This window comes from Calidris pugnax, unplaced genomic scaffold, assembly GCF_001431845.1.
Source record: "Calidris pugnax isolate Ruff unplaced genomic scaffold, ASM143184v1 scaffold151, whole genome shotgun sequence".
In the NCBI taxonomy this organism is placed as follows: Eukaryota; Metazoa; Chordata; class Aves; order Charadriiformes; family Scolopacidae; genus Calidris; species Calidris pugnax.
In genome coordinates this window covers 316,472-340,307 of record NW_015090874.1, presented here as the reverse complement: position 1 = coordinate 340,307, position 23,836 = coordinate 316,472, and the positions used below count along the sequence as shown (strand labels likewise).

The 23,836-nt window shown below is 38.3% G+C and overlaps 1 protein-coding gene across 1 annotated transcript in view; it reads left to right on the top strand.

Annotated features, from left to right (window-relative positions):
* VPS41 (VPS41 HOPS complex subunit) overlaps positions 1-23,836 on the top strand; it is a 135,586-nt gene that overhangs the window by 5,099 nt on the left and 106,651 nt on the right. Inside the window, exons 3-4 of the mRNA XM_014946159.1 lie at positions 13,900-14,007; positions 16,908-16,985. Coding sequence (XP_014801645.1) covers positions 13,900-14,007; positions 16,908-16,985 — 186 coding nt within the window. The remainder of the gene's footprint in view (positions 1-13,899; positions 14,008-16,907; positions 16,986-23,836) is intronic.

Below are 23,836 nucleotides of genomic sequence, written 5' to 3'. Positions count from 1 at the left end.
TTTACTGGAATAGTAATCCTCTCTAAGGTTGACATTCACAAGATAGTGAATACAAATAGTTATATGCTGAGGTGTTTGATTTGGTTTTTTAAAGCTTGTTGTAAGCAAGAACTTATTTTAGTGGCCTTTTTAATAGCCCTTCAACATTTCAGCCCGCAGTAAATAAGCATTTACAGCAGAATTAATCATGAATGGGTTACCAGCTTGTCAGGGTTTTGTTTTTACCTGAAGTAAAAATAGGTATCATGTAGCTTTCACAAAATTGGGAGTCATAAAAACTCAACAAGACCTTTGTTGAAGTCAGTGTCTATTTGTAATGTTAATTTCACATATGTACAGAAGTGAAAAGGAAATTTTCATATTAAGAATATAGATGTTGGAGCTAAAGAATAATCCAGTGGTTAGTGTAATGCCTGTGAAAATGCTTTTCATGGGTTGTCTTTGAGTAGTAAGTCCAGTCTGTAATATCTTGACACCGCAGAGGTAGCTGATGAAATGAAACTTTGAAACCATGTTTAGAAAGTACTTAAAGGGAATAGTGAACAATTTTCACAATCTTAGTGTTTATATCACTCATTACACTATTTCTAATGATCATTCAGATAAAAATCAAAAATAGTGGTAGAACCACAAAGTCTGACTGTTGTCAGTGCTTGTTTATATTATTTGAAGTGTAGTCAGAAATAAGATGGAGCTGATGGTTTCACTCTTCACTCTTGTGATCATAAAATTGTATGATTTCTTTTGGGTGGCTCATAGTTTGAGTAATCAGGGGTGTATTTTGTAGTGGCATTATTAGGATCCAAGACTCTTGCAGCCTGTGTCCTGTTTTACCATTAAAAGCATAATATTTATGGTGTGAACTTTGTAGACATCTTACCATTATAGTAATAAAGATTTTTGCATATATGATTGGTCTTGCACGTAATGGAAATTCTTCCCATTGAAAATTGTTGCTGTTGGTTTCAGAGTGCACATGACACATATCCAAGTTGTACTACAGAAATATTTTCTATTATGGAGAAAGGTAATTTCCTGTTTTTAGGTAAATGATGTCCCTGTCTGAACTGGATGTGTAAACAAAATAGGGCTTCTTTTTTTTTTTTTTTTCCCCTGTATTTTTGGCCCTGCTGCACTGTTATCTTAATAAAGAATCAAATATACAGTGATTCCTTTTTATACAGCAACTCTTTTAGTATCGTGCCTTTCGTAGCTCTTAGTAAATAAGATGCTAATTCTAACTTGCCTATCTGCTTGGTTTGTTTTGAATGACAGGCTCTTTAAGGAATACCAGAAAGCTTATTTGCGCAGACTTTAGTGGTAGAGCTTTATAATAGGCCTCAAATGTGGAAGTCTGCAAAAATTGACTGTCTTGAGTGTGTGTCACCGAAGAGGCTTCATTGTAAGTTTGGTTCTAACTCCTGCTTCCCAGGAAATTGACTTCCTAAGGCTATTTAAGTGTTTAATACTTTTCAGCTGTTTAAATCAGAATGTGTAAAATTCAAGGGTGTTAATTAGCAGAGATGGTGCATATGTTCAGATGTTAAGCAGACCTTTCAGTGTGGAGACAGTGGTAGTTACTGGTGTCAGCACTTGCAGAAACGCATTAGATCTTTCCTGGTAACCACAGTACAATTTGCGCTTTTATTTCTTATCCTTTTATATGTTAAAGGATATTACAAGCTTTTTCTTTTCCTATAGACAGAGTGCTATATATTATACCATGATATGATGAGGAAGCACTGTATCTAACACAGTCTGTTAATTCTCAAGAGAAAAGCCAGCTTGCTTTGCTAAGTAATTCTGCTGTGGTCTTGAAGCACAACTCTTTTCTTTTTGTATCTTTTGGTTTTTGTTGTTTGGATTTGTTTTTTAATTCTGCTTGTGAAGTATATTTGCTTTACTTTTTTCAACCCTGTCTGCTTCACATACGCTACGTTTGGGGCTGAGCCTGAGCAGGTTTGTTTGGCTGAGAAGTCCTAGTACAGTGTGGTATCACTGGCTTATTTAATTTTATTTTACAGCACTGGGAGCTATGTTTCACATTTGATGAGGTCTTAAAAATAGACAACAAAGTAATCTGACTTTTGGCTGTTTGTAAAATGTGGAGGAAAAAAGTCTGCATAAATTATGTACAGCCTGGGTCTGACTTTCTGTTTTCAAATTAATTTATTTCCTTGCAGTGTGTCTGTTTTCTGTCAGGCAGATGCTTATGTTTTGCCAGCTAATTAGCAAAAGATGATGCTAAGAAATATATGGTAAATGGTTAAGCTTTCTTTAGTAGCACTGCAACGTGGTGGTAAGGTGAGATGAACAACGGTATTTTTCTTGCATTTAAGTTGATGCTGCTGCTCAGCTTGTAATTTTGTCTTTGAAAGTTTTGCTTTTAATGAGAGAATCCTGTCGTGTTACATAATGGACTGTTGTGGAGTGATTTAGACAAATTTTTATTTTGATTGAAAACAAGTGATCATCTTGAATTTGAAACAATAATGAGTGTAGTAGCACACACCACATCATGTATTCTGAAATGCACCCATGGCTCACTCGCACTCGGTGAAGACAGGAACTGGTTTTGTATCTCTTAATTCAAAAGAAGCTTATTAAAGAGCCAAGTTGAGCCTCTGTGCTGCTTCGTGCTGTGTTGCCTGTGTTTATTTACAGCGTGTTGTAGTTGCACAGTGAAGCAGTCACCATTTGTCATGTTACACAATGAAATCGTGTGAGGTGAGGTGAATGTTCCATGAGTTTGTGCAGAGGAAAGTATTGTAGAAATTCTTGGTTAATCCCCTGCTCAAACAGTTTATGGTGATAGAGAAATATCCCTCGCTGATAGACTTTTACCAATGAAATTGGTGATGGTTTTGTTCTTTAAGGTTTTGAAAACCGATCAGAGCAGGAACACACTTAGGAAACACAAAAAGAGACAACTAGAAAGCCTTGATGTTTTCCTTTTCAGTGTGCTCCAGATATTAGTCTTGCAAGTTGGGTCTGGATTAGGTCAAAGCAATTAAATCATTTCAAGTAAATAAAGCATCTGGTAAAAAAGGCTCCTTGTCATACTCTGTTTGCATCAAAATGTTCCCTTAACGTGGAGTGTGGAGCATTGGGTTGGAAGAGGTGAGCTCTTCTGTGGCCAATAGCTTTTGAAGGGGCATCACCATTGCAACAAAAAATGGATATTGAAAAGTAGATTTGACTATTGTACCTCAATCTAGTTTGCCTTTTTCTTTTTCCCCCCCTGCCTGACCTTTGGGGAGAGTTCTACTTCTCATCTTCCCTCTTTTCCTTCTTATTCAGCAGCTCCACACTAGGTTGCCATTTCTCTCTTCCAGTTGCTTTAAAAATATAAAATGGGAGAAAAATGCTCAAAAAGCATATTCTGATTCACGTACCTGAGCAGTCTGAAGAGAGATTGCTTCCCCTGTATGACTTTAAGTGAAATTGGCCTTTTAAATGGGGAGAACGGAAGAGAAAGATATATAAATTCCAAATAGAAAGTTCTCCTCCTTATTAATGAGAAAATGTATCATGCAAATAATTTATCAATTTGAGTCAGTAGGATGAGCATAGTAAATTATTTATTGAAGTTTAAATGGAATCTTTTCATACATTAATTTGAAAAACAAGTTTGCAATGACTAGTAACTAACATAATATACATCGTTAGAGGATTGACTTGCAGGAGAAATGGATTATTGCTATATTCTTTTAATATCTTCTGGTTTTGAGTGAAAATTAGATACTTCATTTAATGAGCTATTAATATTAACTAGAAGTGCCTGTTCTATCTGTGTGTTGTGGAATACATAAAAAGTAAAAATACTACTGTGCGTGCTACATAAATTAAATGGAATTGCAAAGCTGGTGTGTTAACAGAGTATGCAGATGTGGTTTTTCCAGAATACTAAATGGTTTCATCTGGGTGAAATAACACTCTGGGCTGGAAAAAAGGAAAAGTAGTGGGGAAATGCATCTATTTACCATCTAGCTCTTTCACTGTGGTGAGTGGGTGAACTTTAAAAACTACTGTTGCCAAAACTGCACAGTAGGGTTTTCATATGCCGTACATCACAAGGTGGCAACCGGGCTGCTTGAAGGGGGGAAACAAATGTTTGCCCAAGTTCCTTACTCAGCAAAAGGAAAATACAAGTAGGAACTTGAAGTTTCGTAGAGATTTGAACAGTGTTTGGATTTTTCAGTGTTGGAATTGGATTTGGGCATGGAAGACAAAACCAGCCTGTCCTGTGCTGCCTGCGTACGGTGCACTTGGTGTGGATGGAGTGATCCTGGGCTTTGGAAGTGGACTTGGAAGTTTTCAGGTGTTCTTTGCCATGCACAAAACCACCAGTGAAATAAAACAAATTGATGGGAGTTGAAGTGAAACCAAATTGTACTATATGGACTTTTTACTACTTTTTTTTAATTTTAACATGCCGTTTGTGATGATTGCTCATGTGCAGTGTGTCACCTGTGTGTTACTTCGGCTTTGCAATTTGGCTGGTGCCCAGCTCTTTCAAACCTGTGGGAGTGAATATTCAATTGGTGTTCTGCAAATACAGTGTGACATTCTGTATACCACAACAGTTTTGCAAAGAAATAAAATGCTCTCTGCTTTGCCTTTCATCTGCGTGTCATTTCATACTGTGAATGTGGCCCATTTTGATACATATTCACAGGCGGCCATATCATCTTAATTCCTTTCTCCTGGTGTATATCTGCATTTTTCCCAAACAGGTCAAGGTATTAAATAAATCCCTGTGGAAAATGCGTGGGGAGAACAGAAAACTGCTGTGTGAAATTTTACCATCCTAATCCATATTTGCCAATTTTACAGCCAGATACTGGGAAAGTATTGGTGATTTGCCTTATGAGGAATCATAAAGAAACTGGATGGGAGGTTATTCACTTCCTTGGCTGAGCTAATGTTATTTTTATCATAGAATTAGGGGGAAATATTTTTAGCAGCATAAGTCACAAATGTGTTTTCATGGTTTAGAAATGTAGTCTTCATGCCATTTGTTGTCTTATGTAGCAATAGTTGCAGAATAAGAAACTAATTCTTGGACAGGTTGGAAACTTGAATAGGATTTTAGTATTTATTCCAAATGATTGTAACATTTATTCCAAACTGTATTAATTCTCACAAAGCCTGTGTTTATATAGGGTTCAAAATAGAGCAGCCTCTACTCTTTCACGCTGTCGTGCAAGGGTTCTACAAAACTGGAGTAAATATTAAAGTCTCTTTCAAAGATAATGTGTCCTCTGTGCCTGCCTCAGTAATTTGCATCTTTGTTGAGGTTACTACCCAGGTTGTCACTTGAGATCAGTAATTTTATAATATGACTGCCCTTTTACAGGAAATTGTTTGAGGATTTTGTTATTTCTATTCCCCCCCCAAATTTTGGCTAAGCAGGCTAAGAAGAGCATGGTTGTTTCTATCTTTTATTGCTCTATCTACTTTTGACCCCGTGGCTTCAGGATGAAATTCTCTTTAGTCTTCTCATTCCTAAACCAACTAATTTATTTTTTCTGCTTTGTTAAAATTTTCTTGTAGGAACAAATCTTTAAATAGGAAAGTAATGGAGGAAAAGAGTTTTATGTTCTCTCAGTAAGTTTTACTCTCCAGAGGGTCTGGTAAATTGCTCAATATTTAAATTCAGCACAGGGAATAAAACAACAACTTGAAATAAATTTGTGTTCCAGTTTGTTGGAACCGAGCAAACTGGGCTCTTGAAGGTTAAAGGCCTCGATCTGAGGTTTTCTTGGCATACCTTTAGTGTTAGAGGTTTGATTGCATTGAGAGAAATTGCATCATGATCCTAATCCTGAAAATGGGATAGGTAGTCCCTTTATCTTTGAGACAGGAACACAAGTCTGGAAACCATATCCTAGGGATGGAGAAACAGTAACGATGAAGCTGCACTTTGTAATAGTTGTGTATTCTTCTGCTATAATTCTCTTTGTTTGCTCTGCGTCTCTTCTTTCTTCAGTACGAGTGGATTTATCTGCCAAAACTGCAGAGGACAGAGCGCTTTCTTCTGATTTGCTTTCGGATTTCTGGGTTTTTTTTATCTTTTAAAAGAAGGCAGGATAAGACCTAGAAATGGGCAGCAGGGAAAAAGTGGTGTTTGCATCCTTTTAAAACACAGAAATATATTTTAAAAGCAAATATGGCCAGATGTAGTTGAAGATCTTTAATACCTTACTTGGAGGTGTTACCTTTTTAAGTGCTGAATGGCCTTTTAAATCACACTTTGTGTTTCTCGATTATACAAAGTAACAATCCACTACTGTTTTCTCAACAATGAAAACATAACTTCTGGCAAATTTTTGTGTTGTGAATTTCCAGCTATTTTTATCAGAAATAATATTTTTCAAAAACAGTGTTTGCGTTCCAGTTGTAAGAAGCAGCCTGAATTGGGCTACGGGTTTTTCTGACTCCTGTGTCAAAATCGCAGGCAATAGGTTGTCCTGTGGGTGGTTTCCTTCAAAAATGGCAACATCAGGGGCAAACACCAAAGTCAGATGTTACAATGGAAAAAATTTAAGTAAATAAGTATGTCTTTTACAAAGATAGTGATAGGTCTTTGCCCACCTCAGTAATTTGCTTCTTTTGAGAAATTTAACTTCTGAACTTTCCAAGGCAAATCTCGGCCCTCCCACCATTTCTGACCAGAACTGGTCATCATCCTCAAGCAAGGTGAGCTTTCCAAATTGTGCCGAGGAAGAGTAAGATGCTTAATAGGTCAGGTTGCCCAAAGTTGCTGTAAGGAAACAAAACGCACGTTTGCTTTTGGGGTAGAGGGAAGTGGACCAATGTGCAAAAAAATTCTTGGATCCCTTCTTATATCAAATAGATGATACACCAATTCCAATGTAATATATATGGGGTTCAAAGCTTTTTCCTTTTATCTTTAAAGTACCGGTAGGAGTGCCAAAAGTAGGATTTATGAAGACTGTGTTGTGACTATTAAATGAAAATATAACAAGGAAGAGGGGAAGAATGCTGCTTTACTCATCATAGGTATAACCAAGGTGTTATCATACTTAAAATTATGAGCATGATAAATGAGCATGAGATATTCAGTAGATAAAGATGAGGAGTTTTTCTTCGTTCTCATATGCTCCAAAACCAAAACAAAAACCCTACTCAGTGTTACTACCAAATAATACAGGGACTTTCAAATACGATCTGGGATGGAAGTTGAAGGGATCTCCAAACTGTGTTCTGACATTACAGTGGTACTGTAATTCATCAACAGACATTAGCAATTTGTTACAGCTTGCCTTTTAGTATTTTCTAAAACTGTTTCAAGACTATTAATCCATCTATACTGTCAAGGGGTGGAAAGAGAGCATGGAAATAGAGGTAATTGTCTGTGTTTCCACATCCTCTCGCTCAGTGGTCGGTCTCTGTCCCCCTGAGTGTCAGTGGGCTGGTGTGGGTGTGCTGCTGGGATGGGAGCTGTGCTCTGCTTTTCCTTCGATCCACATTTAGTGTATTTGCTGAGCTGTTTGTGCTGGTTTTTGGTGTCTCCTGAACAGCTGTTTCAGGCCAGGCTGTAAGCAGTCATGAAAAACTCGGTATAGAAAAGCTGCTCTGCCATGAGGGTTGCCTGGCTGGAAGTGAGCTTTCAACTGAGGATGTGGTGGCTTTGAAGAGTAAGAAAAATGGGGGTCCTGGCAGTCATAATGGAAGGTTTCGAAATTGAGATGGGGGTCCAGACTGGGAGAGTTTGGTGAAGTGCTTGAGTGGAGTCAGGGCACCAGCAAAGATCCATGTGAGGGTTACCAGGGGACAAAGCAGAGTAGGTTTGCAATTGGGATGCTATGGGAGGGCTAGGTTGTATTTCCTCTTGCTTTGAGGGTTCAGGGCTCTACAACCTTTAAAGTGGAGATGAAGCATTATGCTGTGACTAGGCACCCTTAATAGTTGGATTACAGCTGGGATTGACTGGTGCTTTGAAGGCAGGACACCCCCTTCAGCTTCTGTCTGATGTAACGTGGTGAGCAGTCATTTGTTTCCTTTCCACTGGCATCCCCAAATCCAGCGTAGCCCAGCCAGCAGACCCAGCCCTGCCGAGCTGCCATGAAGAATTCTGCATCTTACCTTGCCCTCCAGACCATGCTGAGGAAACCACTCATTGACCTAGCTGAGCAAGGGTGTCTAAACTGAAGCATTATTTCCAGGCTGGAGAAACAGGCCTAATTACTGCCTTTAGGTTAAAAAAAAAAAAAAAGTGTGAAATCTCAGTGTTCTAGCATACAGCTATTAGAAAAAGTCAATATCTTTATGTGAAATATGGTAAAGCAAAAAGTGAGAGATGATGCACACGGATATTCCTGGGGTGATACTGGGAATATGGAGATTTGTGTCTGGTCATTTGGATTACCAGATTATCTGGGCCACATTTAGCCTAAATACGATCTGGATAGAGAGAACTAGAGATGACAGATGAATGAAATGGTGAACCTGCTTGTCTGAGGGACTCGGCATTAAGTGAGTCTTTTCTCTGAAGAATTTGGGGAGTGGGGTTTAGCAAACCTAAAGTCAGGTTCATTTATAAATCAGTGCTTTGGTGTCTCTTGACCCTGAATGAAAGGAGATAATCAGGTCCTAACAAAGGTCTGGGATCTGTACTGGAGAAGCAACCGAGACAACCAATACTCCCCCCTGATTAAGACATTGTTTCCATAAAAAATTTAACAGTTGGAGGTTATTATGCTTTGGATCAAGTCAAGATGTCAAGACCGAAAAGGTAATAACATGAACTTAGCAACTAAGTTCTGCTGGGTATTTTGCTGCACTTTGTGCTTTGGTACATTCGGAAGACAAGTAAGTCATTCTCCCTGGAGACTCCATTCTGGGGCTTGAGGTCTTTTTATGTTGGTTTGTGGGTTATGTTGGTTTTTTTTCATTTGTGTTGTTGAATTTCTATAATAAGTGAAGTTGCCCTCAGCGGAGCACTAGGGATGTGTTTATTCATCTTTGCATAACTCTGCGAACCTTTATTTTACCTCAAAAATAAACGGACTTGATTTCTTTGGTTGTATGGAAGATTTTCACATGGTTTGTAAATCCTGGCGCTCTAACTGCTTAGTTGAATTTCTTTCTTCTGTGTCTGTCTCTTTCTGATAGTGATGACTGTTTAAATTAATAAAAATAGTGATTTCTTAGTAGATTCTACGTGGGTTTCCAAAGATCTGGCCAGTATTAAATGTTAAGAAGAGTTACTCTCAAAAATTGCTAAGTAGCCTCCTCTCAGTTTTTAGCATTTTTTAGTTGGGTTTCCACTTTGACAGCAAACAGGGGTTTTTTTGTTGTTGTTGTTTTTTTAATGAGATTTTAGAATGTGTCCTAAACATAAACTATTCAGATACACAGAGGCAGAGCACTTCTCATGGTCTTCAAGCTAGGAGGAGACAAGCTTCTTCTAGTCTCAGAAATTGATGTGAACTGGAAAGAAAGCATGGAAAAAAATAATTAAAATGAGCTGTGGTTTTGTTTGTTTGTTTTGTCCTTTTTTTCAAGACATGGCCTTTTAGGAATGCCTGTGACACCAGGGTCTTCTCGCAGTAGGGTATGAATGTAGCTCCTTTGAAATTACTTGAGTGATGGACCTCAGATACCTTCCTCCTCGAGGATAAATGTTTTCAAGGGTCAAAATTTGCAGGCGTAAACAAGGCTGGAATGGCCAGCTACGGTAATTGGAATTCTAGCTGGGACTGGACAGAAGATGTGCAGCAAAGAGGAAGGGCACTTGCCTTATAATGTATGCGCCGTTTATTTCCATAAAGGCTTTGAAAAACTTTGAGGGCAAATCGTGCGGGGAAGGATGACACTTTGCTGTCAGTGCCCGTAACATAATTAGAGTATCCGCAATCAGTAGAGCATGTAGTTCATGTGACAGACTGTCCTGTGGGCAGATCCTCTGCTGCAGGAGCAAATGTGGGCTAATGGAATAACTCCGGGAGCTGCCCACAGGTTCCTTCTGGAAATTTTCTTTGCGAGGACCGATTTTCAGATTTTCTTTTTCCTACTCGTGATTCCACCGCAGTTGTTCCTGTAGGCAAAGCTGGGAAAAATGGAGCAGAGTAGCTGGAGAAGGTTGTGAACCTGCGTTCAGAAAGGCAGATGAGCACTAGCCTTTTGAGAGCTCACTGCACATTTGCAGCTCCCCTCAGTTTTGTTAATCTGCTCCAGAAGAAGAGTTGGTAGCGAGTTTCAGACCTACTAGGTGTTAGGTTTGGGAAGAGGAATTTGTTTTCAGTCCAGCGGTGACAAATGGAAGAGCTCTTTGGTAGGAAGGGTTTGTCTTAGTCTTACTGGTTAGAGCATTTCGTTCAATTGGCAATGTGTTTTCAATGGGAAATGTTTATGGATACCTGTTCTTTATGGGTTCTTTGCCACGTTCTTTTTAGCAATTTGACTTGTAGCTCCAGCAGTAAAAGGCAAGTAGCAAACTAAATGGAATATGATTTTCAAATTAGCACTCCTGTGGTTGAAAAAGGGGCATTATTTTACACCACCACAAAGGTAGCTTCCTCCTGTCACCTCTGTGGGTCTCTATCCCTTTCAGAATTTAAGGCTGGCTTGTGTAGGGAGCTTTATACGTTTTGTGCAGTATATATTTCTTTTTCTCTAAAAACATTTGACAAGAATTTAAAAATCCAGTGTTGTTGATCTTGTTTTGCTTGGGCTTTTTTTAGGCAGAAAATACCGAAGAAGTGTTCAGCGGTGGTACAAGAAGCAGTGCTATAAGATTTCTTTTCAAATGTTTAGAATCCTCTAGGATGTTTTAAAGGACTTCTCTTTAATTAAAAGTGCCATACACTTAGTAAAAATCCGTGTTAGTTGAGAAATTGATTTTTTTTTTTCTCCCCCCTCTTAAAAAAGGGAAGCTGTGAGTTTTCTTGTATGGGGTAAATGTCACTCTGTTTATATCTTAGCTTTGCTGCAAGTCAGGACTTGTACTATTCCTCTAGGTTGTCATAGAAACGCAGCTAACTGTCATCTCAACTCAGGTTGCTGATGGTTTTATTTGTAGGTTTTTCAGGATTATTAAAATTTAACAAAAATTATTGATTTGCTTTTTATTAACACTGGCTTGTGTTTACTTTAGAAGTTCAGACTGCATAAAAGCTTTTCCTGGTAGAAAAATTCCTTTAGAATGATTAAACTGTGATACTCTGAATGAGAGATCATCAAATGCATTTAATATATGAGGTAGGGTCTGAAGCAGTAGAGAAATCTTGCGTTTTTCCAAATCACATTTTTCATTTTGTTTGCAGCAATGTCGTCCCCCCCCCCCCAGTTTCAATTCACCTTTTAGCTTGACTTTTACTTAACATAAAAGGAACCTGTCAAGAAAGCGTGAAATGGGTACATCGTTGTGCCTAATATTTGAAGTTTTCATTTTATTTACTTTTTTTGGAAGCCTGGCAGAATGCTTCGGTGCACTGACTTTTAAAAGTATATATTTTTTTGTATATGCATGTGCAGGAGAAATTATTTAGTTTTCACTCATAAATAAGACAGGCAAAACTTATTTACAGTAACTTTATCTAATGGTCCATGGATGAACGCTTTTATGCAAACTACTCAAGAGACTAGAATTAACTTTTCACGTTGGTTGCACATTTGATGTCCAGACTCCAGCAACATGTGGGATCTTCTAAAAACTAGATGACTGGAGTTCAATTTTTACTTTTATGAATTTATTCAAAGATTACCCATGCATTTCAAGTGTAATCTTTGTAAGCAGTGTATAAGAAGCAGTAATGTATTAATTGCTGTAAAATGGACTCATACTTCCCTTACACCCTCCTTCCATCACATGGACGCTTTTTTTCTTTGACTTCTCCTCCTCCCACTACCCTGTAGTCATTTATTAAGGATCTGTAGGCACAAGGAATTTGGCTGATTTATATACAGCCCTGTAATTTGACATTGTCATTCTGTCTAGTAACAACTTTGTTCAGTGTTAGATTTACTGAATAAAATTGTTCCTTGGTGGACATTTTGACACCTCGCTTCAGACTGCTACGTCATGGACTGCTGACATCCCTATATTAATCTCATTTGTATGCTGTCATAAACCCCTCAAATAACATTTTAAAAGGGCCTCTCTTTGCAGCATATTTATATAAGCATGGGGCTAAATATTGAGAGTTTCCATAGGTTGGTATGGCTTTTATGTGTGCCATATGTGAGTATGTACATATTACTCTGCGTGCTGGTAGCACACATGGTAAATGGCTGTAACATTTAACTTGGGAAAGACTGGCTTTAGTACTCCAAAAACAGTTTAAACAAAGTGCATTTTATTAACAAGTTAACGTGTCGCTTTTCCAAATTTATTTTTAACATCATTAGCTACAGGAAAATGTTGCACTAATATAGTTCTTCTGCCATAGGCTGGCACTATGCGTTTTTATTTTATTTTCTGTTCTATGGCTTGGAAAGCAGAGGTTGATGAGAAGTCAAGGTGCTCCTTTACTAGAGCACTGCACTGGTATAGTCTGATGGTTTAGGAATGGAAGACGTGTTTTATGTGGGAAACACACCCAATGTTGGTGTGTTCATTAGAACTAATAGCGAGTTCAGGAGACCATTATTGCAGGTGTGCTGTTTCCCAGTGAGGACCAAGGGACATATATGGGTTTGTGGCTGTCTGTGCATGTCTGGCATTATCTGAGGCTTACTGAAGCTTATGAAATCTCTCTCTGGCATTGTACTTCACCAGACCATCTGTTACAGATAGATGCCTATGACCAGAGAGCTATTTTGCACCTTGGGTTTTCTTCTGCTAAGAGATAAACGTTGTGGCTGTCTGTGCATGTCTGGCATTATCTGAGGCTTACTGAAGCTTATGAAATCTCTCTCTGGCATTGTACTTCACCAGACCATCTGTTACAGATAGATGCCTATGACCAGAGAGCTGTTTTGCACCTTGGATTTTCTTCTGCTAAGAGATAAAAAACGTTGGCTGTTCTTTGGATTTACTGCTTGTGTGTTTCAGCTCGGTTTCCTTTCTCTTCCCTCTGTGCCACTTGATGCATCATCTGTCTTTGTATCTAAGTAGCGATCAGGTGATAATACCAAACATGCTTGAAAAGAAAGAGAGAGGAAAGCTTTGGTATTTACCAGAAAAAGTTCCTAACATGCAGATAATATAGGTGATCCATAGGAATAACCTCTGTCTGGATCTTTTTCCCAGACAGTTCTGCCACAACATATTTAGAGACCTTTTTTTTGTTGTTTGTTTTTTTTTTTGTTAACATAAACCCATTGGTGCATTTGATACAATTAACTTATTCCTAGTGGATTCTTTTTATTTTTGTTCACAGCATTTTGCCTCTATCCTTCCTACAGAAGTGCAGCATCCTGTAAAGGTCTTGGAAGTTTCTTGTAACCTGCATGCTTCAGCTTAGAGTTAATTGTGGCTACAGTGGCACACTTTATTTTCTCATCATCCATTTTTCCATAGCCATCCCTTTTATATTTTTCTTCTAAATTGGGAATGACTAACTTTATGTAACCAAGTACACATACACATTTTTTTTTCCTGCTTTTTAGATATTAACTAAGTGCCTCTTACAGCTGAATTGATATGCTGCTATACAGTCTTTGTTTGCACCCAGGACTTTGGAGAAAAAAGAGAAATCAATAACAAAAAAGCACAATCCAAGCCTCCTCCAGTGATAAAAATGTGAAAGTTTGGCTTTTGATTGTAATGGCTGTTGTTAAGAGATAATAGTGATCCATCTTCGCCTGTTGCTGTGTGCTAGTTTTGGGGTGTCTTTTAATTTGTTTTTATTTAAAATAAGCTTCTAAATGTTTATTTGTTTTTTTTTTTTCTCTTGTTCCCTTTCCTTTACACCCTTAAAAATTTAGGAAGATGAGAGTGAAGAAGAACCCAAGCTGAAGTATGAACGGCTTTCCAATGGAGTGACTGAAATTCTCCAGAAGGATGCAGCCAGCTGCATGACAGTGCATGAAAAGGTATTACAAAGACTTTGTGGCAGAGGTAGAACTTCAGCTTGGTTTTACCTATTTATCTGTGCTTATTCCATCAGTATATTTCAGTGTAGAAGTGAGAAAACGAGGTGCGAACTCAAGGTGCAGTGATTTGTTACATGGGCTGTTTGCATAAGCTACTGGGAGAAAGCTCACTCGGTTTTAATTATGGACAGTATTATGAACTAGAATTGGGTTACAGTCCCAACTTTCCTTTGTTCAGAAAGGAAATTGGCACATACTGTGCTTATTTGTACAACCTGAATCACTAAAGACAGCCTTGATCATGCTAGGGGCCAGTTTAGCATATATTCAGCTGTGGAAGACAGCCGCTTCTGATAATATGCTGTAGAAGAAAGTAATTACAATGTTCCTTTTTTCTCTGGTTGTGGTTTGGTTTTTTTTGGGGGGAGGGCGGGAAGGAGGGGAGCGCAGTGGGCGTTATACTTACACTTCCCTGTTCCCTTTCCCTGATTCCATATGTTAAAAACAAGGAGAGGGAATGCCCATGCTCGAATACTGGTAAGGTTTGAGACCTACGAGAAAATGAAAGGGGGAAGGTGATGGACAATGCAAAGTAAAGAAATTTTACAAAGAATCATTCCTTTGTTCTTACAAGGAAGGAGCTTCTTATGTTTCTTCAGTGATTTAAACAATTGCTTTTTTATTTTTTGAGTTTTTTTCTCTTTTATAAATACTGAATAACATTTTAAAATATTGGCGAATGCTGAAGAGCATCTGAAAGCATGAGTTAATGATTTGTCAAGTAACTTTTAGTATGCAAAACATAATAGCTGTTGTCTGAATGTATAATTTTTCACAGGCAGTAACAGCTCCTTAACAGTTACTGTTGAGGGATCTATCTCTATTATTTGGCTATATTTTTAGATTGACTTGCGCTGTGTTTCTTTTACTCAAAGGACTGTTGCCATGGCTCAAGAGGCTCTTAAGATGAAGCTTGTATTTTAACTGTGCGAATGAAAACAATAAGTCTTTTTAAAATGTTTTTGACAACTTAGAATTACACAGATATCTGGAAAATTGGCAAGCATTTCTTCCTGGTCTGCGGCTTGTTTGTGGTACCTTTTTTTTTCCTGAGCCTCAGGTAAATTTTGAAAGCCAAGAGACGAACAGGATTTTCTATAAGGATGTGCACGGATACAGCTTTAACTATAGTGTCACAAAGAGTGACAATAGAGGAAAGCTCTTTAAGTATCCCAGCACTTTTAGTTTTCCAGAAAACTAGATACACTATTTATGAGAAGGATCAATATTGTTAGAAGCCAGGTACTGGGGTCTTTTAGGAATAGGTCTCTTACAACAGAGAGCTTCAAAATGAAGCTGGGTTATAGGTTTTGTGAAGATGTTTCCTGTTCTGTTCTGTTGTTTGTTTGGGTTTTTTTTTTTGTTGCAAGAGCACGAAAAGCTCTGCTAAAGAGTAATACAGTCATATGTAAAATGTGCCTTTGATTAAAGCAGTTTAACTTTGCTAGGAACCCTGAAAATCTGGCTTCTGTATTCAGACTAATTTCCCCCCAGAATTTTTTTTTTTTTTTTTTCTTTTCACTGCTAAAGCATCATATTTTCACCAGGCTTGCTGTCTGCACTGGATGACTAATCGTCATGGCACCTGGTGCATTCAAGCAGGCCTGTGCAGTGGAATAGTCATACCTAGTTATGTCTGCACACCTGATGTTTTATTAACCAGTATTGATTTTTTTACCCGGGGGACTTTTTTCTTCCTGAAAAAAGGCAACCTTGCAGGAGTGAAAGGCATTGCAGGGGATGAATTTCTAATGAACCCCTTCTTTTCCTTTTTTGACTCCTTTTAATGTAGCTTCATATTTTAAGTGCCTGAACTGAAATTTCATTTTAAGCAATTCCATTTTGATAAATCCTTTTAAACCTTGACTTTCTGTAAGGTTATTTTTTAAAGATTGTGCTGCCTGACTGACACGCTTAGCAGTGCCTGTAAATTTGAGCATTTCATTATAGGTTGCAATGAAGCATGCTCACATGCAGTGAAATACAGAGAATTGAGGAGCCCAGACTATTTGAGTAATGCTGAAAGGAGGGGGGGGGGGGCGGAATAAAAGAAACCTCTGTCATAAATCAAGTAGTACCGAAGTTCTTCCTTTTCTGTTTAGGTGTAGTTCACATGGTTCAATTAACAGCAGATCTCTCAGAATCAATTCCCCTCTTGCTTGTATCAAAATAAGTTTGTGATAGCATGCATTTTTGTGGAGATTTCTTTATTTTGCTACTGTTTTTTAGAATGAAACTCCCAAGATTTCAGAGGAAAAGTGTATTTGTCTTGATGGCTTTCAATGCAGGGGTGTTACCATGTGAAGGAAAGCAAACCCAACGCTTATCTGTGTGCTTAAATGCACTGAGACCTTCCATAATTCAGCAGTATTTTACCGGTGGCCTTTCCCTGTGTTTGAATGTTTTGGTTCTATGTTAAGGATGAAGGGGGAAATAAAAATAAAGCTCAGGGGAAATGATTGAAACAAAGCTGCGGAGAGGATCTAGGAACTCTTTGGGATCTGTGTCGGTCCTTGCTTTCACACTGCATTTTTAATTTGCTGCCACAGTCCATCAGGCAGTGTGTACGGGCTGCAGACACACCATTAGTTGTCAGTGGATGAGGGTCCTCATGACTCATTCTGACAGCCAACTTGCACTATCACAGTAATATGGGCTTGAAGCCCTGTTTTATTCTTTAGGTGCAGTTAAAAGAAGCTTTGTCTGTAGAAGGTGATGGTTTCTTTTTCCCCGGTGCCGCTAATCATTAATCTGCTAAACATCTCAGAGTTCATTTAGCATCACTGTAGTTTGGGTTGTGGTGTCTTTATGTTTATGTAATCGGTCTCTTTCTTTTACAGTTCTTGGCACTGGGAACACATTATGGCAAAGTGTATTTACTTGATGTCCAAGGGAACATCACACAGAAGTTTGATGTTGTAAGTATGGCATTATTCAGAACACATCTCCTGGGATGTAAAAATAGTGTGACATACTAAATAATAAATATGGGTTTTGTGGGGTTTTTAAATAAATTTGAAAATTACTGAATTTTTTGCTACAACTGAAATTTTACTAATATATTTCATGAACTTCCTCCCCATAACATGAGAGAGAGTATATAGTCCTTGCAAAAAGAAGTTACACTGGACGGTTTTGTGATGAGCACATCTCAGGTTACATACAATAAACTTTCTTCATGAAGACAATGGAGGAAATACATATTTATCCTTGTAAATGGCTATTATTAATTATGTAACCCAGGGGCTCGTGACTTCCATAAGACACGAGCCTGCTCATTAGATGGCTATTGTCAGTTGTTAGTGTGTGCACTATCATCTTATCTAGTTGCCACAAGTAATTGAAAATTGATTGATTGCCTTGCTGGTTCAGTTTATCTGCTGCAAATATATAACGCTAATATTTTATGTGAATGTTTTGAAGCTTGGACTCTTAAGGGATTGTATTGATTGAAGGAGAAGAAGGAGACTTTTTCCTTATTGTCATTCCTGATATTAGAGGATGAATTAAATGCTAAATTTAAAGCGGAGTTCTAGAGTATGAATTGTTCCTTTTAATTGTGGGTATTTGTTGATTTTGTTTGTTTGTTTGTTTTTTAATACCTCATTTTCAAATTCCCTGTTTTGTATGGGAGGTGGGAAGGAGAGAATTGGCAATATTTTTTTTTTCTCCTGGCGTTGTCACAAAATCTAGTAGCCAAGCGTTGGTTTTTCATAGCAGCGTCAGCACTTGTCAGAGTATCCATCACAAGGTGTTGGCGTGTTTGCAAAGAGAAGGCATGTTCTAAAGCTGACACAGCTAGCTGCATGGGAGGGGTGAAAGGTTTTGTTTATTTTTTGAAAAATCTAGTTATGCAATTGTGCAAGGGGTGAGGGCATGGGGAGGAAGTCCCAGCCGAAACCTAGGCTGCTAGACACAAAATTTCCTTTGGAGGAGATTTTATATATGGCATTGGTCAGATGGACAATAACCTTACTGGGTATTACTGAAAGTCAAGCTAATTATATTCTTCTGTTTCTTTGACTTCGTATGTTTATCAGCTCGAGAGGAGATGCTGACAGCATTTCAGAAAAGTTTTTTGTGTCTCCCTTAGAGTTTTGATTACTTTACATGTATGCTACTTAATAAAGATAAAGTTTCTTTCTCTCTGAAGTAATCTGTTTGGTCCAGACTGGATTAAAGTGTACCTGAATTCTTCTCTTCCATCTCTGCAGTGAAAGACTGACTCACTCAAATGAAGTGGAGATTTTCTATTGACTCAGGCATTAAATGTCTTAGGCTTGTATTCGTTCCACTCTGTGTCAGGTACTTGGGAGAGTTCATTTGTGGAACTGCCATCTGTTTTCCAAAGCACATCACCAACACCCTCTTCTCCCACATTGGTTCCAAAAGGTGAAATCCTCCTCCTTCTCTAAAGACCTAGGACACTGCCTAGAGGGAGAGCAAGGAACAAGGGGGCCTGTTTTCTACTAAAGACTATAAAACAAGATCCCTGCATCCTCTTTATACCCCCCCACCCAAATCTGCTACTTTTCTTTGTTTTTCTTTATGAAAAAGTCCTAGCAGTGCCCGTTGGTATGGTGGCTTCTTATGATAAAGTTAAGGACATAAACCACTTTCTGCTCTACAGTGCGTACTTGCTTATCCCTTTTCCAAACTTGACCTGCATATGGATGAAGATTTTTGTGCCTTGTCGTCTTATAGAGATGGCAATGATTTCTTGTTAAACTATTGTCTGAGTACAAACTGCTTTTTGAGATGAGGAATAGCAAAAAGAAATGTTGCTTGCATTCTATTCTTAATGTTTCTGTCTCTTTTTGTAACATATGTGTCTTCCAGTGCAACAGATAAATCATATCACAGATCAGGTGGAAAGGGTGCTTCGTTTTTTCTTTTTTTTTTTTTATAGTTTGAAGAAAAATTATTTTGATCACTTGTCTTTAAAGAAAAGTTTTCCAAGGAGCTACTCAGTGTTGTAGAACAGAATGGGGCTGCCTGTGTGAGAAACAAAGCAGCTCTGTGATATCCTTGGCTGCTTAAACAGAGAAGTTTTGTGAATGAACGTTGTCGGCTGTTGAACCCAGAGACAGTTTATTCTGAACCGGCTGCTCTGTGTCAGAATGTTTTCCTTCTAACCTGATCTTTTCAAGATCTTGGACTGCAGACTAGAGGCCTCACTATTGAAACCTTTGGTGGAGTCTTCCTTGTGTTCTCTCCTACCAGCTCCTGTTTACTGTCTCTCCTCCTGAGCGATTTGCATTAGAGCATTGCCATGTTGTAAATCCCAAATAAAACCTAACCCTTTGGTGAGAACCAAGTGAGTCACTCCTGAAGTCCTGTATATGCAAAGCATTCCTTGAAAATGCACTGGGACAAAGAGTGTTTTCTCTAATGGTATTTTCTCTGGTTCTTTGTTGGGTCCAAAATGAATAAATTCCTTCTGAGTAGCTTTTCCGCTGGTGGAATGGCAGGTATGGTTTTACCTTGAAGTTGTAAATAGGAGAAGTGTATGTTGTTACTAATTTTTGGAAATTAGCAGCTTATAAAAATTGTTCTGAGTAAATAAAATACTCTCTCATTAAAGAGCAAGCAATATTACTACTGAAATCTCATAATTGTTTGCAGCATACAGTGTACTTGTGGAGTGACTTTGACATATTTTTCTTTTTGAAAGATTCTTCAGCAGATGTTTTCTGTCTTATGGGATGGCAAAAGTGAATAGAAAGGATAAGAATATGAAGCCCATTGTTTGGAAGAAATTAGTTATGTAATTCAAGGAATTGTTTTGCATTTGATGCTTTATCTGTATTTTTCAGGGGTTGGGAGTTCTTTTTAAGCCAAATTGGGGAATAAAAAAAAATAATTACTTTTCTATATGTTTAAGTCTGTTAAATGTGTAAATAGAAAAAAAACATACACAGGAACCTTTAAAAGTCACTAGATCCAAAATAGTATTTCTATGTGAAATTTAAGCCCCTCATTCCGTTCGGTTTTTATTTTAACCTTTTTTAAAACTTTTTAAGTTCAAGTTTTTTAGAACTTGCTTGGCAAGTTCATATTAAGTGTATGTGGAAAATAGCATCACTTCTACTGTAGTCCTCTTGATTTCCATTTTTCTTTCCTCATCTCAGGTGACCATGTTCAATAATACACATGGGCTTGAAAATTGGAAGAAATAAGAATTTTGTGCTTGTAATATATCATTTATTTTTCATATTGGCTCACATCTGGAAATGAGCCAAATGGTAAAACAGAAATAGAGACTGATCTCCGAGGATTGGCAGCATAATTACTTTATCATGTCCCTCCTGTGACTGCTGAGGGAGAAAACTCCTAGGTATGTTAAATGGTAAAACAGAAATAGAGACTGATCTCTGAGGATTGGCAGCGTAATTACTTTATCATGTCCCTCCTGTGACCGCTGAGGGAGAAAACTCATAGGTATGTTGCATAATCTCCAAAATGGCCAATTTCCGAATGATGGCCCTCCTGCTGGATGCTGAATGCATTTACCTCCAACCCCAACCATTCTATGATTCTATAATCTCGAAAATGGCCAATTTCTGAATGATGGCCCTCCTGCTGGACGCTGAATGCATTTAGCATTTTAAATTGCTAAAAACAGCTCTAAGAAATGCTAAAATGTAAAGCTTGGCATCCCTAGATGTTTTTCTATTGTAGTATGCTTTTTTAATTTGATTGTTGTTTAAAAAAAAAAGTTTTAGGACTTGACTCTGTAATGTCCATAGCAGCACAACAATCTGGGTGTCCTGCATTGCAAACACTGGTGCTAGAATTTTGTGCTTGTAATATATCATTTATTTTTCATATTGGCTCACATCTGGAAATGAGCCAAATGGTAAAACAGAAATAGAGACTGATCTCTGAGGATTGGCAGCGTAATTACTTTATCATGTCCCTCCTGTGACCGCTGAGGGAGAAAACTCATAGGTATGTTGCATAATCTCCAAAATGGCCAATTTCCGAATGATGGCCCTCCTGCTGGATGCTGAATGCATTTACCATTTTAAATTGCTAAAAACAGCTCTAAGAAATGCTAAAATGTAAAGCTTGGCATCCCTAGAAGTTCTTCTATTGTAATATGCTTTTTTAATTTGATTGTTGTTTAAAAAAAAAAAAAAGTTTTAGGACTTGACTCTGTAATGTCCATAGCAGCAAAACAGTCTGGGTGTCCTGAATTGCAAACACTGGTGCTAGTGCTGCAAAGTCTTAATCGTGTGCTCTGCTTTGACCCATAAATATTCACAGAGGCTTCTGTGAAACTAACAGGGACAACTGACATTTTTTTTGGGGGTAGAGTCTTGCTCTCATCCTGCTCTTAAAACACCTGATGCTGGATCCTGTGTCAGGCAGACTCTGAAGACCAGGCGACTGGTCTTTTCAGATATGCAACTCCTCTTGTCACCAGCAGTGGAAATGTGTGCTTTGAAACTGGAGTGGGAGACTTTTTTGGTTGGGGAGAGTTGAGAAACAGGAATTTGGGGGCTTTGCCCTTGGGTGGTGCTGGTATCTCAGCTTCTGCTCTCCCAAGATCTTCCTTTCCTCCTCGCCTAGCACGATTTTAGCTCTTACCCACTGTGGCTGTCTTTGACAATGTCAGCTGCCGAAGATTAACTGATATGCATCCTCAAATAACGTATGTTTGACAAACTGGTGTTCTCTTGTATTAGGGTTCAGTGCATTGAGTGAGATGAAATGTGTCAAACGCACTGAAAATTATTACTAAAAGGCAACAAGAAGGGGGGAAAAAAAAGCCTGCTAATGCCGCTGACAAAGGATGATGCAGGACTGATTCACAGCATGTTAATTCCAAATGCCTCTCCATCTTTCTTTTCTTCTTAGACTGTCTACAATTTATTAATATAATTATTGCCTCAACTGACATCTTGTGGATTAAGGACTTGTAGATATGAAGAAAGCTGTACAAACATGTTTAGTTAAGTAACAAATCAAAAACCTTTCGAAGGACAAGGAAACCTGCCCCTGTTCTGGTCTTCTAATAAACATCAAGCTTAAAGCAAAACTGGTAAGAAGTCTTGGCTGGTCCTAGTGGTGTTCTGTGAGAAGGGGAAACATCACCTGTTCTACAAGTACAGGGCATTTAAATGTTTAATGCATTGGAGGTGCTTCAGATGTGATGCATGAGCCTAGAAAACAATGTAAATAGTGTTTTAAAGCTTCTGTTAGTGCAAAGAAATTTAAGTTAGCATGCAACGTTTGTGAGCTATTCAAGACTGCTGGAATTTCAGAAAGAATGAAACTTTAACTAGAAGCCCCTTCTTGCAGCATTTCTTTTTACCATGTGTTTCTTCCCTGGCCTCACCATTTTTTTTTCTAATTGTCTCACACTGTGTAGCACTAAACATTTCTTTATGTTTTTTTAATTGGAGTGGCAGAAATCTAAAATCACACGGTCATCTCTGCTACCTTGAAAAATTGAAAGGGAGTTCCTTCTGTGGTGATATTGTCCCCCTTGGGTGTATTAAAGGTACAGCCCTCGCCAGCCTCTGGAGCAAGTGTGTTGCTTGCTTGAAGGTCAATCAGTGGCCTCTTGGTTTTTCTGATGCCTCAGCAGGTTGCAAACAAAAATATCGGAGGTTTCTCTAAACTTGACCTGCTTTGGAAAGAGTTTAATTGCTAACAAGAAAAGCTTATTTGTAATGAAGAAAGGGCTGTTGTTAGCACTAAATACTGCTGCTGGAAATGATGCGGAGCCCGCTAACTGCTGTGAGAGATAATGCAGCATCTTTCGATGGGGAAGGTAACTTTTAGCATTTGATTGTATAATGAAGAAGTTACTTTGAGTGGAACTTTACATGAGAGTTTAAGACTAAGATGATATAAATGTCACTTATTTTGACAGGCTACTTAAAATTCCCTGTTTATTACTTTAACTACATCATTTTAGTTGTCACTGTCAGACTATGAAAGAAGACTTAGTCGGGAAATGAAATGAAGCAACAGAATTTAGAGTAAAGATCTGGGTAGCTGTGTGTTAGTGTTTGCAGGGTGTCACTGTGCCTGTTAAATTTGAAGCTGAAATTCTGTGTTTTGTACAAAACCAGGCGGGCTGCTATAAATGTAGGCTCCGAACACCAAAGTAAAAATAAAGGTTTTGATAGAAGCAAGAGTCTATGCAGGGGAAGGGTTTCTTTCCCCTCCGTGGGACCTCCCACCCAAATGGGTGATGCAGTCTTGCATCTTAAATGCTTTAAGTTAACCCCTAGCTTTGCCCAATGGAAAAAGGGGAGAAAAGTGACATCCTTTGGGGTTTTTGCTCTGAAGACTTGGATGTCTGTGCCCAATTTAGTAACCCTTCTTCAGCTTTGCTCTACCTGTCTTTTCATTTTAACTGCAGATGATTTGGAAATACAGAGGTTTTTACAGTAGTTGTGGGAGTAACTCAGGTGGCCTTTGGAGTTTGGCTTTTTGGATGTTATAAAGACCTGGAAAGTATGTCTTATGATGTTTTTTCTGATACTGGGCTTATTAAGTTGTTTGTGACCTGGAGTGTTCCCACTGGGAACTGGAGCTATTGAAGATGAGGACCCTTCCTTGGCAGGAATCATGGTGTACCTGGATCTCTCTGTCACTAGATTAGAAGTGAGGTAGCTTGCCTAGACGGGCAAAAATTGTTGCATCAGGGGCTGTTACTCCATAGATCTAGAAATGTTTCGTATCAGACATGCCTGAAACCTAAAAAACATTTCACAGATGTTCTGCACGTCATCTTTGTATCTACTCTAAC